This window comes from Loxodonta africana, chromosome 25 (assembly GCF_030014295.1).
Source record: "Loxodonta africana isolate mLoxAfr1 chromosome 25, mLoxAfr1.hap2, whole genome shotgun sequence".
Classification (NCBI taxonomy): domain Eukaryota; kingdom Metazoa; phylum Chordata; class Mammalia; order Proboscidea; family Elephantidae; genus Loxodonta; species Loxodonta africana.
In genome coordinates, this window is record NC_087366.1 from 53453799 (window position 1) to 53469072 (window position 15274).

General features: G+C 42.0%; 1 protein-coding gene across 5 annotated transcripts in view; it reads right to left on the minus strand.

The window, feature by feature from the left end:
- Positions 1-1244: 1244 nt before the first annotated feature.
- MIA3 (MIA SH3 domain ER export factor 3) overlaps positions 1245-15274 on the minus strand; it is a 62089-nt gene continuing 48059 nt past the window's right edge. For 2 of the 5 annotated variants that reach the window (XM_064276874.1, XM_023549370.2), the window contains 18 exons: positions 14817-14888; positions 14532-14636; positions 13719-13841; positions 13510-13621; positions 11835-11890; positions 11654-11744; positions 11346-11484; positions 8242-8343; positions 7536-7596; positions 7398-7433; positions 7255-7322; positions 7028-7128; positions 6724-6858; positions 5955-6023; positions 5766-5842; positions 5561-5632; positions 3670-3820; positions 1245-2075 (listed from right to left, as the gene is read on the minus strand). In XM_064276874.1, the coding sequence (XP_064132944.1) occupies positions 1774-2075; positions 3670-3820; positions 5561-5632; positions 5766-5842; positions 5955-6023; positions 6724-6858; positions 7028-7128; positions 7255-7322; positions 7398-7433; positions 7536-7596; positions 8242-8343; positions 11346-11484; positions 11654-11744; positions 11835-11890; positions 13510-13621; positions 13719-13841; positions 14532-14636; positions 14817-14888 (1872 nt within the window). In that variant the 3' untranslated portion in view covers positions 1245-1773. The remainder of the gene's footprint in view (positions 2076-3669; positions 3821-5560; positions 5633-5765; positions 5843-5954; positions 6024-6723; positions 6859-7027; positions 7129-7254; positions 7323-7397; positions 7434-7535; positions 7597-8241; positions 8344-11345; positions 11485-11653; positions 11745-11834; positions 11891-13509; positions 13622-13718; positions 13842-14531; positions 14637-14816; positions 14889-15274) is intronic. The other 3 variants (XM_064276876.1, XM_010591086.3, XM_064276875.1) reach the window with 2 other exon arrangements.

Below are 15274 nucleotides of genomic sequence, written 5' to 3' on the forward strand. Positions count from 1 at the left end.
AAAACTAGAAATTATATTAACTTCTGCATTGTTTTGTATATCCTGAAGAGATTGATACATTCAAGAGTTGCTTCCGACTTAATCTTACTTCACATGGTTAAAAATGGCCAGTGCTGTTACCTATGGAGTTTCCTCTTAGATTTCATTTTCTTTATTCTTGATATTAAACGGGAGGACACGTAGACTGAATTCTCTTGTCCTTATGAACTCCTTACATAATTTATTCCTTGTGAACTTTGAAACAGTTGTCTTCTTTCAAAGGTCCTAATCTTTCTCGTAAAGTCATAGCGTCAGTGGTTTAAGTATAAGGAGACAATTTTGTTTCACATGAAAGTTTTTGCTCCTTTGTAAAAGGTATTCTTAGTGGATTAAATATCATGACAGTCACGAGCCATGCTCTATGTCACAGTATCATTACATTACAGACTTGCAGAAGATGGGGGAATACAGTCTAGTAGTAAACAAGAATATCACCCTTTTATAATTTAAATCTTAAACTTACTAAAATGTGCTATATGAAGTTACTGTAAAATGTGTGAATAGTTCTTAGGAACATTGTCTTAAAAACATGGATAGTAATGGGTATAAGATTTAATTATGCTACAATCTCTTAGATTTACTGATTTTTAAATATAAACACCAACATTTGAATATTAATTTTGGAGCAGTATCTATCACAACAACTAAAAAGTTGAGTTCAGTCCATGGTTGCTGACCTAAGGCAAGTTCCAAGCCTTTCAGTCCTAAATCACTCTTTTCTCGCAGTATTGCACTTTTCTGATCTTTTCTGCTGTATTCCTTCAAACTCAGTGGCACAGTATGGGATAACAGATGCTGTACATTTTAAAAAAGAAATTTCGTTATTTTTATGGTCATGACACCACTTTCATTTTTCTGTTACACAACCTTAATGCAAGAATGGTAAAAAGGAACAGAACCTCAGGTCAAACAACTCTTGCTAGTAATGTAAACGTACTCCAAAACCACAGCCAGCCAGGCAGGCAGGGTCCTAAGGGTCACGTATGCTATACCTGCGGGGCTGCTGACTTCTGTGAAGTAGAAGGAAGAGGAAACCGTCTGCGGCGTGCACAGGTGACTCTGAGGCTGGCCCTCTGCAACAGTGAGCAACAGGGTGCCGCAGAATCACTGTCTGTCTTCGGTCCTGAGAACCAGGTTTACATGTTTCCAAAGTGACACACGTCTCATGAGGAAACAATCCAATGAATCAACAGACGCTTGGGAAATATTAACAAACAAATTTTTATGAACTATTACTACAAAGGACTTTAACAAGGGGTGGACATAAAGTTCAGTGATCTTTAGTAAACATTTTTTGCGTAACAGTCTTTGCGACCAGGTATTTATAAAAAAATCGAGCTTATAAACACCATTGCTCTTTCGTCAACTGGTGTATGTTGAAAATAGGGTAATAAATGGAAATACACGTTCTTAAAGCATTTCCACAGGAAATGTTTGTATTTCTCATGACGTCCTAAATCATTTAGCAATTACATAGTCTACATGAACTACAACACAGGTATTTATTGCACATTTCAAAGTTGTAAGGAGGTGCTAGCTTAAAAAGTGGTCTTTACTGGAGGGGGATTATATTCTTGAATTGTTTGGCTCAAAAATACACACTGCCAAGGCAGCTCAGTTGTAAAAACAAACATTTTTAAAACTAACTTTTGGATTTTGAAGCCAGTGGAATTCTTTACTGTGACCAATAGTGCACAGTCCACTTCCTCTTGGGTTAGGTGTTAGAGGTCAGAGTTACGGGCTCTGTTTTAAAGCCTGTGAAGAGTCCTGGCTACTGCTCTGAGAGGCAGACGGGGGCTCATCTCTAGAGCCTGGAGGCAGTAAGTCTCTTGCAGCAGGCGAAGGTGGATAATCCTGGGGGCCATGGGGTGGGGGTGGTAAGCGGGTACCAGAAATAAAGTACTCTCTTGGGCCTAAAGGTCTAAAAGGTGTGTGTCCTGGTAAAAACTCTCGAGGATCAAGAGGCAGGTCCCGCTTTCCAGGTGGAATGCCTGGTGCATATTCTCTTAAGCCTAGTGGTGGACGCAAACCAGGACCTGGAAAGAGAAAAATTATGTCATGTAAATAAGCATGAACATATCTAAATTAAGACGATTCTTGGTGTGCTAATGCATTAATTTTTCACAACCCTAGAAGTCAGGTGGTAGCATCCCCACTTTACAGATGAGGCAAACCGAGGCTCATCAAGTTCAAGTTACATGCCCATGTCCAGCCAGCCACAAACCATCGGAGGCAGGATTTAAACATGGCTCTACCTAGCTCCAGACTCTTTTTTTCTACTACACAACTGTGCCATCTGTATCTCGTGAGAGCTCAGTTTGTACTTGGAAGTACCATATGCATACCAAGATAATACATCATGAAATACGGCCTTCCCTGCAACAAAGAAATTTTAATAAAGGAAATTCCATTGTTTACTACTATATCAATTAAAAATCCATGCAGTGGCTCAGCACAGCCCTACCATGCCATCATAATCAAGGTGCTTGTTGACCATCTAAGGCATAACAGTTCGTCTCTATTTGGAGCAACAGAGGAGAGGGGAATAGAACGAGGATATGGAACGTGTGGCTAACTGCCTCCGTGAACTGCTTCCTGGGCCCTGAGACCAGAGCTGGGCAGTACCTGGCTACCCTTACTGAACAATTTGATCGAAGGTTCTGTAGAAGAATCCTGATCAAAAGGGGGAAAGTGCAGAACAGAATTTTAAATTCTCACGGACTCCAGACTTCCTGGAGCCATGGAGAGTAGATGAAACCCTAAAACTACTGCCCTGAGATCATCTTTAAACCTTAAACCAAAAATATCCCCTGGGGTCTTCTTGAAAACAAGCAATAGCTTAGCTTACTAGTAAAGAATATCTGCCTTGAGCATTAAGATCTTCTAAGAACTATATGGGGTCAAAGTGACAGCAGCAACTCAAAAGATTAGGAAGGAACCTTAAGGGGCAGTAAGTTTATGATAATGGGGAAGAACAACTCAGAAAAGGAAGGTGAGAAGGGTTGTACAACCCAAAGAATGTAATTAACGTTACCCAATTATACGGCTGAATTAGTATATGTTTTGCTGTGTATATTCTCAACAACAAATCAAGCTGCTTGCCCTGTTGGGAATGGCCTTCTAGCTCCATCTAATTAAATTCACATTCATTAAAAAAAAAAAATTCTAGCTTCTTTTTAATTACCCACCCCCCCTTTCCATTTATTCCCAAGGTGAGCTGTGAGCTTTTGATTTCTCCCTCTTCTGTACTCTGTGCCCCACTGCTTATGCCTCCAGTATGGGTGATTTCAAGCTTTAGGTTGTATAACACAAAGATCTGTGGAGAGAACATCTTAAGCTCTTGGAGTTAGGAGAATGTGTCTTATCCACCTTTCTATCCTTCACAGAGCCTGGGATACAGCCAAAGATGGTCTAATAGACATGTGGAGAATTGGTACTTCCAGCTTTCTGTGAACAGCCCCTTGTCTCTGAGATACCTGCTGCTCACCTGGGTACAGGGAGATTAGGCAGCACCCCAGGTGTCCTAGGAAACTTAAAGTTATAAAGCTGCAAAAACAACTTTATATGCTTTAGCAAAGAATACAGGCAAAAGATTCGTACAAATCATTACTACTGTTCAGATCAACATACCAAATGGCAGAGGGAGCGGCCGAGGCCCAAAAGGCCCGCAGAGCTGAGGAGGCGGTCCATACCGAATGGGTGGTGGGAGAGGGCCTCCCACAGGGGAGCTCGTGAGGGGCATTCCTGGGAAAGGAGGGGGCCCTTTGGCGGCCATGTTAACCTACAGAAACGATGCAATTAACGTTCTGAAATACTTCAGTGTGACAAGCAAAGGCACCAACACCAGTAAAGGCTGAAGCCTGGTGAAGCAGCTGTCCGGCACCAGGTGCACAGAGAGCAAAATCAGGGCAACAAAACTGCACCCCACCAACAGCTTAAACCAAGTGCAAACCAAACCCACTGCCGGTGAGTCAATTCCAACTCACAGTGACCTTATGGGACAGAGCAGAACTGCCCCACAGGGTTTCCAAGGCTGTAAATCTTTAAAGAAGCAGATTGCCACATCTTTCTCCTGTGGAGCAGCTGGTGGGTTTGAACTGCCAACCTTTCAGAGTTAGCAGCTGAACGCTTAACCACTGTGCCACCAGCATTCCACCACTGACAGCTTAGAGAGGTTAAAAAGATGCCACAAGAGTAAACAGTTTCACCATTCACATTATTACCTGTTATCTGTAAATGGAAGAAAAGCAAGACGACTCTCAAAGAATATTTTAAGAGAGCTAAGTCCCAACTAATGTCAGCGCTTACCTACACACTGATCTATTTCTAGGCTAACCCCTCCTCCAGTCCCCGCAACGGCTCATTATTTCCACATGAGAATACAAAGAATGAAGGGGAGTGGGAACCCATTCTCTCCACAGGTACTCACAGCTACTAGTCAGACTATCTTCAGCGGGCCTTTCATACATTACTTCTAAATCTCTAAGCATGACCATCTTATTTGAAACATGAGGGAACAGGGGCCCAGAGAATTAGATAATTGCCTGAAAGTCACACAGCGTTAAGAGGCTGTGCTGAAATTCAGTACCAGGTCTGGCCCTAAGCCCATGCTTTTCGCCCCTCTAACAAATGGGTCGTCTCTTCTCTGTGGAAGTTACCCTTGGATAAAAAGATCTCTCAGAGATATGTGTTCTCAGAGTCCTGACCTGGAACTTGGAAAGGATTTCCCCAGAGAAACAATGTTATATATACGAGTTAGGCACAGCTCTGGTACCGATCTTCGTTCACTAGTAATAAAAAAACAAAAATCAAAGTGGCTGCCGTTGGGTTGGTTCTGACTCACAGTGACCCTGTAGGACGGGCTGTCGTCGTTACAGAAGCAGACTGCCACATCCTTCTCCCACGGAGTGGCTGCTGGGTTCAAACTGCCGGCCTCGGGGTTAGCAGCTCAGTGCTTAACCACGGTGCCACCAGGACTCCCCTTCACTTGTAATACTGTATGAGATACTGACTAACAACCATTTCCTATGGGAAAATGGATTGGAAATCCCAAATAATTAAATTCCAACCGTTGCTGGAATTGCTTCAACAGGCAATTTCCAATCATTCAAAATACATTTTGCCCAGCACAACTGGAGGGATTCTGCAACAGCACATCAAACAAAGATAAAATAATGGTGAATTATGCAATTTATTATCAGGCAATCTACTTTGCCTGGGAGAGTCCAACATCGAAGCACACAACAGAAAGTTGGGGTGATGCCTTTGCACACTGTTTAGTTACCCTAATTACAGCAGATGTTCTAAGCAGATTAACCACCTAACAAAACGGGGAGGAGGGAAAAAACAAGCAAACGACCGGCTTTCAGTCACCCAGCAACACTCCCACGCCAAGGAGAACAGTGAGATCAGTACTGCCATGCAACTGAAAGCAGCGAGGGTTAGCGTTATGCTCCTCATCTCCTTTCCAGAGACACACCAAGTAGAAGCTCAGTTCAGTCCTCAACCTCTAAGTACTTACTGCTACTGGATGCTCAGGCAATGACGTAGTGCCGGGAACTGAGGGGCCTTCGGGCTCCTGGGGAACAGTTTGCTTTTCAAAAAATAAATAAGATAGTACAGATATAACGGGACACACAAGAGATGAAGCAGGGAGAGGTGTTGCAGAAAAAGGAGAATGTTCCCTGAGATACTGAATTACAATTCACAGTGACTGCAGAACGTACTTTGCCCTCATCCACGACCTTCGGGGAAGAGCTTCCTGGGCTGCTGTTCACCACGGGACCTGCGCCAGCTGCTGTATCTGTTAAAGGCCAGAGAAGTGGTTCAGGATCATTCCGACTCACAGGCTCTGGGAGGGAGAATAAAAGATCCTCCACGATTCAAAGCTCTCTAAACACACTCAGGCTCCTTACCAGGGGCAGAGGGTTTACCAGACGCTTCAGACGGCCAGCGAGGACGAGGTGGAGGCCCATCCACTGGTCCTTGGGAAAGAAAGAGCCCTTGCATGTATTTTTCAGAAGAAATAAAGCAATTGTGGAGAGGTTAGGGTTCAACACTACCTGTTAAGACATCATTAAAAACGAATCTTCCAACCTACCTGAGGGAAAATCATTTACAGTTTAAAGCACAGACCTGAATTAAAACAAAAACTGCCTTGGATTGAAAGAGTAGCAATCACCACAGCACATTAATCAACACTGGTTCTGCACTGCAAGCTACAGGCTTGATTCAAGGCCATAGGGTGATTGTGTTTTTCAGTCTACATATAGTCTGACGTCCTTAACAAGTTTTATATAAATATTTACGATTATAAGTAGACGCAACATTTAATATTATAGTAATGACACAGGGAAGTATGTATACAGCATAAAGTTTTAAGGCTTTTATAATATTAGTGAAAGGAAACCCCTAGAAATTTAAAGATAAAGGCTTATACTTCACAACAACAACAAAAAAAAACCAAAATGAAGCCAAATGAAGCCCTAGGAAAATAGTATTAATAAACGCTTTCTGTTCTACAGCAGATCCTGCCGTAGACTATCCACCAAGACCAACTGGGAGATTTTCTTCTCTACTCTGGACAGACCCAAGTCCTAAAATACTGTTTCCATTAGGATTCTTAAATACCAGGGACGAGAGCTCTTGAAACAATTTCCTGCAAAGAGAGATATGAATACTCACCGAATTCGCTCCTGGGCATTTCTCGGCGACTGAGAGTAGCGGAGAGGGGCCTCACGGGCGGGTCCCCGGGCGGCGGGGAGCACTCGCCACCACTCACCGGGGATGGGCCAAATGAGCCATTCTGGCTTAGAGGACCTGGAGAAGAAACCGTCTTGTTGCCATTTTTTAAGATAGCCTTTTTCCCATTAGTAAGTGCCTGGTATTATTTCTCAGGCATCAGAATTATTACACACAGAAATAAAAAGCAACTGATGCACGTTTTACACCAGAAAATAGACCGCTGCCCCGTCCAAAGTGCCCCTACCTCTCCGTGGAGGGTTCTGTGTGTTAGGTCTCCCTGGCATTGGTTTTATAATCACAGGTTCTTCTTGTAGCATTGCCATCTTCTGGGTCATTTCCAGTAATCTGGAACATAGAGAAAGAATGGACTTGAATATGAAATAGAAAATCAATTTCTCTGCTAGATACCAAACAGCATAGCATGAAAAACTCTAACGTGCACTGAAAAGAACATGCATTACAACTGCGTACTTGTGTCTTAAGTTGGCAGCCTCCCTTTTCTCTTCAGCTATAGCTCTTTCTGCCGCACGAGCTTTGAGCTATTGAAGAAAAATATCCAAATTCAGTTGTGGTAGACTGTGCACAACATAAAAGGAAGAAAAAAAAAATCTTACCCAGTTATCATGAGCTTTCTTCTCATGAGTAGCAATCTGAAAAAGACCACACACCAGAAGACACATGCAGGGATTCGTTATAACCGTCTGAATCACAGAGCCAAGGGTTCTGCAGTGGCAGGGCAGGACAATCCTTACCTGGTTTTTAAATGAACGCTCTGTTTTTTGTAACTCATCTTCCATTTCTTCAATTCTCCGCCTAAGAATGACACTTGTTTTTATGAGTTAAAGGCCAACTGAATAAAACTTTAAATAACTTGCCCATGGCTCCCTTTAGTCTAACCACCGTATCTTCACAGACTTCATCCTCACATGTGAAAACATGTTACATGGCTCTAGTAAGAGGACAAATGATCAGAACCAATAGTAGACAATTCCCTTATTATTTAATGGCTGAGGACTCTGAGTTGATGCATTATAAATTCCTTAACTGGTCTTCGGTCTGTTCTTAAATAACCCTAATGTGAGCCTTCCTTCATAAAGTTTTCTTCTTCTTTTAGTTATACCCACAGAAAACTTTCCAGAGCTATGACTACTGGGTCTATCAAATGGCATGATCATTTTTACAGCTTTCGATACATGGTCTTCCTAAAGAATGATCCCAATACACGAAATCACCCGGAACTCTGTGCATGAGCCAAGTTCCCTGATGGTCTGGCTAGCATTGGCGTAAGCAAATCTTTGTTAACACCTTTTCATTTGTTAACTTGAAATATCTTTTCTTCTCTTGCACGAGTTGGATATATTCACGTTCTTCGACCAGTTGTGTACGTAGAAACGGTTTTAAAGAAAGCCAACGGTAGTTTCACTAGCCACTGCCATCCTCTTTAGAAGCTGAACTCACCTGTAAGTTTTTACTTCCTCTGCAGCCAGAAGTGCTTTTTCATCTGCAGCTGACAGCCGCTGCTCCTTTTCTTGCCGCTCATATTCTTCTTGACTCAGCTTCCTACGATGAGCAAGAAGTGAACGATATAAAACCAGTCATTGAGGGAAAGTGTTTTTTTCTGCCGACACTCTGAGTGCCTCTATTCCAATGTCACTTCCCATCCTTCTCTAAGTGCACGGGCGTACAAACAAGGCCACAGAAGGAATTCAAACTCGCCATTTAGGGATAAAAATCAAACTCAGGCCTGCTGGCAAGTCACTTGCATGTGCTAAACCCTCATAATTCTCTACTCACTCACTCATGAGACGCACAAACATAAATAGCACTGTGTCCATGGGCAAGTCACTTGTGCTTGAGACGATGGGCGCTGATTTTATTTCAATGTGGAAAGCCAGAACTGATCAACCTGATGCAACTAAGCCTATCAGGATAAAGAGGTGATACTTATTTCTCTTTGGTCTACTGTGGAAACACCTGTAGTTGCTTCTATTATTTCTACCACGAAAAGACTGTTTCTCAGCCCGAGACTGGTATCATGATAAAGACAGTCAGTCAAAAAGACAGCCTCTTAGAACACGTCTTCTAACTGTACAACTAACCATGGGACATTTCCACACTTTGGATACGGAACTCCTACTATCCGTTTTGATGAAATCTTGATTAAGGAAAGCGGCTTTAAGTTTACAGTTTAAGTTAGTTTCTCATACAAAAATTTACACACACATTGTTATGTGACCCTAGTTGCTCTCCCTATAACGTGACAGCACGCTCCTCCTTTCCACCCTGGATTCCCCATGTCCATTCAACCGGCTTCTGTCCCCTTCTGCCTTCTCATCTTGCCTCCAGACAGGAGCTGGTGCTGTTGATCTTGACTCTCACTCCCTCTGGTGAAGTCAGAGGAGGTCAGATTCCTCCATGCTGCCATTTTTACAGTTGGCATCATTTTTATAAGGTTGGGACTAGAAAGAATTGCACACTTGGAGCACTGAACGGGCAAGATAGTGTCCTTTAAAAGGACTAGGCCATTTTTGGGTGACCTTCATTGGTAACTAGATTAAAGTGATGCTAAAAGTACACTCAAATCTTTTCTGCAGAAAGACTACACCATCCTAGGCCTCAAATATCCTCTGTAATTAATTACCAGATACAGCGTTCAGCACTCAGTCAAAACTGACCAGGCACTCAACGAGACACAACACTGTGATCGAAATCACAGTGACAAAAGAAGTGGTCCCATAAAGGATCCACATCGTAGCATCCGCCTCCACACAGACTTTAAAATAACCGTTTTTTTTTTTTTTTTTTTTTTTTTTAATATATTCAAGAAGGTCAAGATCATGAATTTCAGGAGCGGACTAGAATTATAAAACTCAAACACATAGTAACTGAAACATATACCAAAAGAAGAAAAAATACCAAGCCTATTGCCGTCAAGTCAATTCTGACTCATAGCAACTCTACAGGACAGGGCAGAGCTGCCCCATTGGGTTTTCAAGACGCAGCTGGTGGATTTGAACTGCCGCTCTTGTAGTTAGCAGCAAGCTCTTAACCACTATGCCACCAGGCCTGAAACATACCGTAACTAAAATTAAGAAATCAATGAATAACTTTACCAGCAGATTTGACAACTGAAGAGCTTTAGTACACTGGAAGATAGGTTAGAAAAAACATCCAAAATGAAGCAAATTCAGGTAAGCATGTAGGGGACATAAGAGAAATGGTAAAAAAGGTCTAACGTGTTTAACCAGAATTTCGGGAGAGCAGAGAAGGCAGAATCCCTATATGAAGACAGTAACTCAGAAATTCAGAAGGTAGTGATGATCCAAGCAACAAGAATGTAAAGACAAAGATGAGAGAGCGAGAAGGGGGAAAAACCCCAAAGCCTACACCTAGGTACCTCCCAATAAAACTGCTGAAAAACCAAAAAGATCAATGAATAAAGGCAGCAAGGGTAGGTGAGATATTCAAAAAAGAGAAAATAAAATTATATTGGATTCCTCAAAGACACTTTAAAACCAAAAGGCAATTGGTTACCTTTAAAATGCTGAAATCAGGTAAGTGCCAAAATTCTACAGCTAGCAGAAAGATCCTTTAAAAACGAAGTCAAAATAAAGACATTTTCATACAGAGATAAACTGATCCAGTCTGTCACTAAAGAGCAGAATGCATGCTGTTATTCAAGTAGAATGAAAGCGATCACAAATGGAAGACGGAAGAAATTCCAGGAAGAGTAAAGCGACCTGTAACTGTCAATCTTAAATGAGAAAAGCAGAATAACGAAAAATATCCGAACAATTCCAGAGACAGAAAGACTCCCAGCATTCTTGCAATGACTGTATTATGTGACGTTTAGTCTGAATATTCGACTGTGTTAACTTCAAAACTTATGAAACTTTCAATAACTAAAGATTCCTTCACTAGTTTTTTATTCTACTGAAACACGTCATACACATCACTCAGGACTTTTAACAGCCACATTGACAGCCACCAGAACAAACGGCAGACAAATCAGAGCGAAGTAACTCATCACAAAGAAAGGAAAGTGCACTAAATGGCAGAGCCGTAGAAAGGGTGGCTGCTGTCACTGGGCGCTGTCACGCCAATTCTGACTCAGTGACACCATGTGACAGTAGAACTGTGCTCCGCTCCGCAGGGTCTTCTTGGCCATACTCGTAAAGCTCCCCAAGGGTGGCTAAGTGAGCTCCAGTTGCCAACCTTTTGTTTCACAGCCAAGTTTTTAACTGTTGTGCCCCCGGAGCCCCTGAGAGGAAGGGTACGGATCTTTAAAAAAGAAGTACTTCTGTATCAGTGACTGTTAGTGCCTGCAGACCACCCCCATCAAATAAATTACAGGCAAACATTTCTGACAACTAGTTAGAATGGCAAGAAAAATGCAAACTAAAGAAAGTGAGGTAGAAAGGAAAAAAGACAATTCTACACTAAGTATAAATGGGAAAAAAATTGTAAATCACCTTTTCTAAAAAAAGATAAAAATGTCCTATACAGTGCTCACATTAAGTCATACAACGTTGTTTTCAACAGTAAGGAGACGAAGACCTTACTTTTGCAGAGCCATCTCTTTCTGCTGATAGAGTTCATTCAGAATCTCCACTTTCTGCTTCAGGGTTTTGCATTCATCTTCCAGTTCAGCTCTGGTTGACTGTAGTGAATCCCGGTCCTCTTCTAACTTCTTTATTTGGTCTGTAAAAGGTAAAACATTTGAACTCCATGTGTGCACGTGGACTTGAGAACTTGGTGGGGGGGTGGTGCTGAGCGGGGAGAGAAGGACGAAAGCAGGAAGCCACTGTTTATCTTTCCAATGCAAAAACATTTCCAACACGTGGCAATTCCTTCTCAAGAAGCAACCTACCTTCCAGGTTACATTTAGTGGACATTGAGGCTCTCAGCTTCAACTGCAAAAGTTTTAGATCCTCTTCAACTACTGATATGGCAGTTTTTGTCTAAAAATTGCAGAAGAGAGAAGTAGTCTTAAAAGTGTGTCATGGTCAGAACTCACAGGGACTTATGGTGCTCTATAAAAAAGATTATACCCGAGAGACATCCATCATCTGTCTAATTTGATTTTTCATCTTCTCACTCCGGTCACCTAAAAAACAAAGGGCTTTAATTGCTTTTTCCACCCCATTCTTTTTAATTCCATATTTTCTTTATCCCCCCAAAACTAAACAATTATCTCGTTATGTTCAAACTTTCAAAGAAAAAGCAGGTTAACCAACAGGACTGAGCAGTCTAACTGACTTGAGAGAACTGCCAATGTAGATTCCAAAAGTAAATTTTCAGTTTGTGCAATAAAAATGCCATCCGTGCCACTCTGAAGCAAGAAGAGATACATGCCACCTGTGCCACTCTGAAGCAAGAAGAGATACGTGTTATCCGTGCCACTCTGAAGCAAGAAGAGATACATGCCACCCGTGCCACTCTGAAGCAAGAAGAGATACATGTTATCTGTGCCACTCTGAAGAAGAGATACGTGTTATCTGTGCCACTCTGAAGAAGAGATACATGCCATCCGTGCCACTCTGAAGCAAGAAGAGATACATGCCATCCATGCCACTCTGAAGCAAGAGATACGTGTTATCTGTGCCACTCTGAAGCAAGAAGAGACACATGCTATCCGTGCCACTCTGAAGCAAGGAGAGACACATGTTATCTGTGCCGCTCTGAAGCAAGAAGAGATACATGTTATCTGTGACGCTCTGAAGCAAGAAGAGACACATGTTATCTGTGCCGCTCTGAAGCAAGAAGAGATACATGTTATCTGTGCCACTCTGAAGCAAGAAGAGATATGTGTTATCTGTGCCACTCTGAAGCAAGAAGAGATACATGAGATAAAGCTCTTTCTTCTCTTCCAGGTCTGCCTCCACCTGGGCAACTGTCTTATTCAGAAAGATGCACTCCTCTGTTCTCCTCCTGAATCTGCTACCAAGTGTGGTTCAAAACGCTCACTATGTAAGCAATAGCCAACTTGGAAAAGTGTCTATAAACAGTTCCTTCCTCAGTGAACACTGCTACCTGTCAACCTCTACTTTCATGGGGCTAGTCGGTTTATGGCTTCTACCACCTCAAAACTCAGCAACAGATGGTAAGCTAGAAGTGACAAACATTAAAATCAAATGTCATCTCCATGAAGTTGAGAATCAAGTTTTTCCTCCTCAAATATGTTGCCATCAAATCAATTCTGATTCATAGCAACCCTACAGGACAGAGTAGAACTGCCCCATGAGGTTTCCAAGGCTGTAAATCCTTACGGAAGCAGACTGCCACCCCTTTATCCTGCGGACTGGCTGGTGGGTTCGAATCGCCGACCTCTTGGTTAGCAGCCAAGCACTGAACCACTGCACCACCAGGGCTCCTCCGTTTCTCCTACTGTACCCTAACTCTACAGCGTTTACCACTTAGGCAGGTAAGACACAACTGATGCTGCTCCAGTCCCGGCACACGTATCTAATTCTCAGCGGAATGGAAAGAGAAGTCAGTGTTCTTTGCATGCTCATTGCTAACCCCAAGCAACCCACCTTTACCCAATGGACATGGTGGGGGGTGCTGTAGTGTGTGTGTGCGTGTATGTGTGTGTATATACACACCCAGGGATATGCCTCTACAACTCTTAACATGTAAACAGGAATTCAACCAATGAAAAGTAGCATCAGTGACTTAAAGACTTAAAGGTAAAAAGGAATCCAACTTCCCTGAGAATGATCTTACCTCCCATTTCCCCATTTGCTAATTCGTCTGACCCACTTCCTCCTTTATTTTTATCCTCAGATTGAGATTCACAATCTAACCGATTCAACTGTGTAATGCAATTAGTCAAAGCCTAGAGAAGAAGCAAGAAGGTATCAAAAAGAGCCTCTCCATTTGAATTAAGCAGATAAATTTACAACTGTTTAAATTTAAAATGAGAATGAACTTACATCAATATTATCATCCTTGTGAGTAAGAGCTATTTCCAAATCTTTCTGAGACTTCTGGAACGATCTGATTTGCTCACTGAGCTCAGCATGTAATTTACTCCAGTCTTTGATTTCCTGCTGCAACTGAAAAGTTAAAATATGTAGATTATCAAAGGTCAGGGCTTTGGCACCGGGGACATCAGGACCATGTGAATGCGGAAGGGAGGTAAGCAGCCACGCCCTTCCTTGGCCTGTCACTCTGGGCTAAGGTGTCGCTACGTCACCTTGGTTAAAGGGACAGGGGAGCGTGGTCCCAATTCTCAGAGCTGCAGTGAGAACAGGAGAGCTTTCAAGGAAGTTGACCCAGTTTATTGCATCCTTCAAAAAACCCTTCTGCAGCCAATTCAAATAAGTTACTTTCAGTATGAACAGAAGGGCCCATCTGTCTTCCAAGCTCAGAACTCCAGATTATATCATCGTCCCTTGATCGATGAAACAATAACTGCCCCAAACGGGCTATAAATTACATAATTCTTTGGTCTAAAAAGTCGATCCATCACCCTTGAGGCTACCTGAATTAATAACTGGTTGGTGTTTGACGTGATGAAGATGAAGCACTCTGACAGCTACGAGAAATTGTGCAGAAGGACAGGAAACCCAGAAGGGATGCAGAACAGACACACACACACTCAGAGTTTAAACTCTGCAGATCTGAGAACAGAATCCTGCATTCGTATTTTGTTACCTTAAAAACCGACCTGAGAAAAGATACTCAAATAGTGATAATATTCAGTTCTCCAGTTTACATAATCTACGGTATTAAGTTTTCGTTACCTGCTCCTTCTTCTTTGTAAGCTTAGCATTTTCTTCCTGAACCCGATGGCATTCAGACTTCACCTTTTCTTCACTGAGTTTAGCTTCATTAAGGGCAATTTGAACCTAATGCAAAACACTTCTATTAATGAATTCCCAAGAAAAATTAAAAAAATTATACTTTCTCAACCAGACATCATGTAATTTTTATTTTTTAAAATAATCTAACACACAACAAATGTTTCCTCCTCAACAAAACTAAGATATAATACTATGAAGGTCTTTCAGAAATTGTAGGCACTTTACCTCTGAGAATTCTGAAGCGTTCATTGAAATAACATCCTTCAGCTTCTCTATAGATTTCTTGTTTTCCAATATCTGTCGTGTAGAAACAGAATACAGAACATTTACTAGGATTTCAGTAGAAACACTGGGATGTATGCCAAAAATAAGAAAGCATTGACAAACACATCCCAGAGGCATCTCCTGTGGTTCGGGTAAAAGCAGCTGACCCAGTTTTAGCCTAAGGGGAAAGTTGAGGATGTAAGAAGAGAAGGAAAGAGGGAAGTAACTGAAGGCGTAACTAGTCCATGGCATCTACAGCTTCCTGGGGAAAAGATAACACGGTAGTTGACCACACAAAAAGGTGGAAGCAACAAAAACAGAAAAACGTACCAAAAAAAAAAAAAAAAAAACCAGTTCAAATCTATGGTTTTTCCTAATGGCAGAAAAAAAAATCCCCAAGGTCACTTTGAAAATTCTTT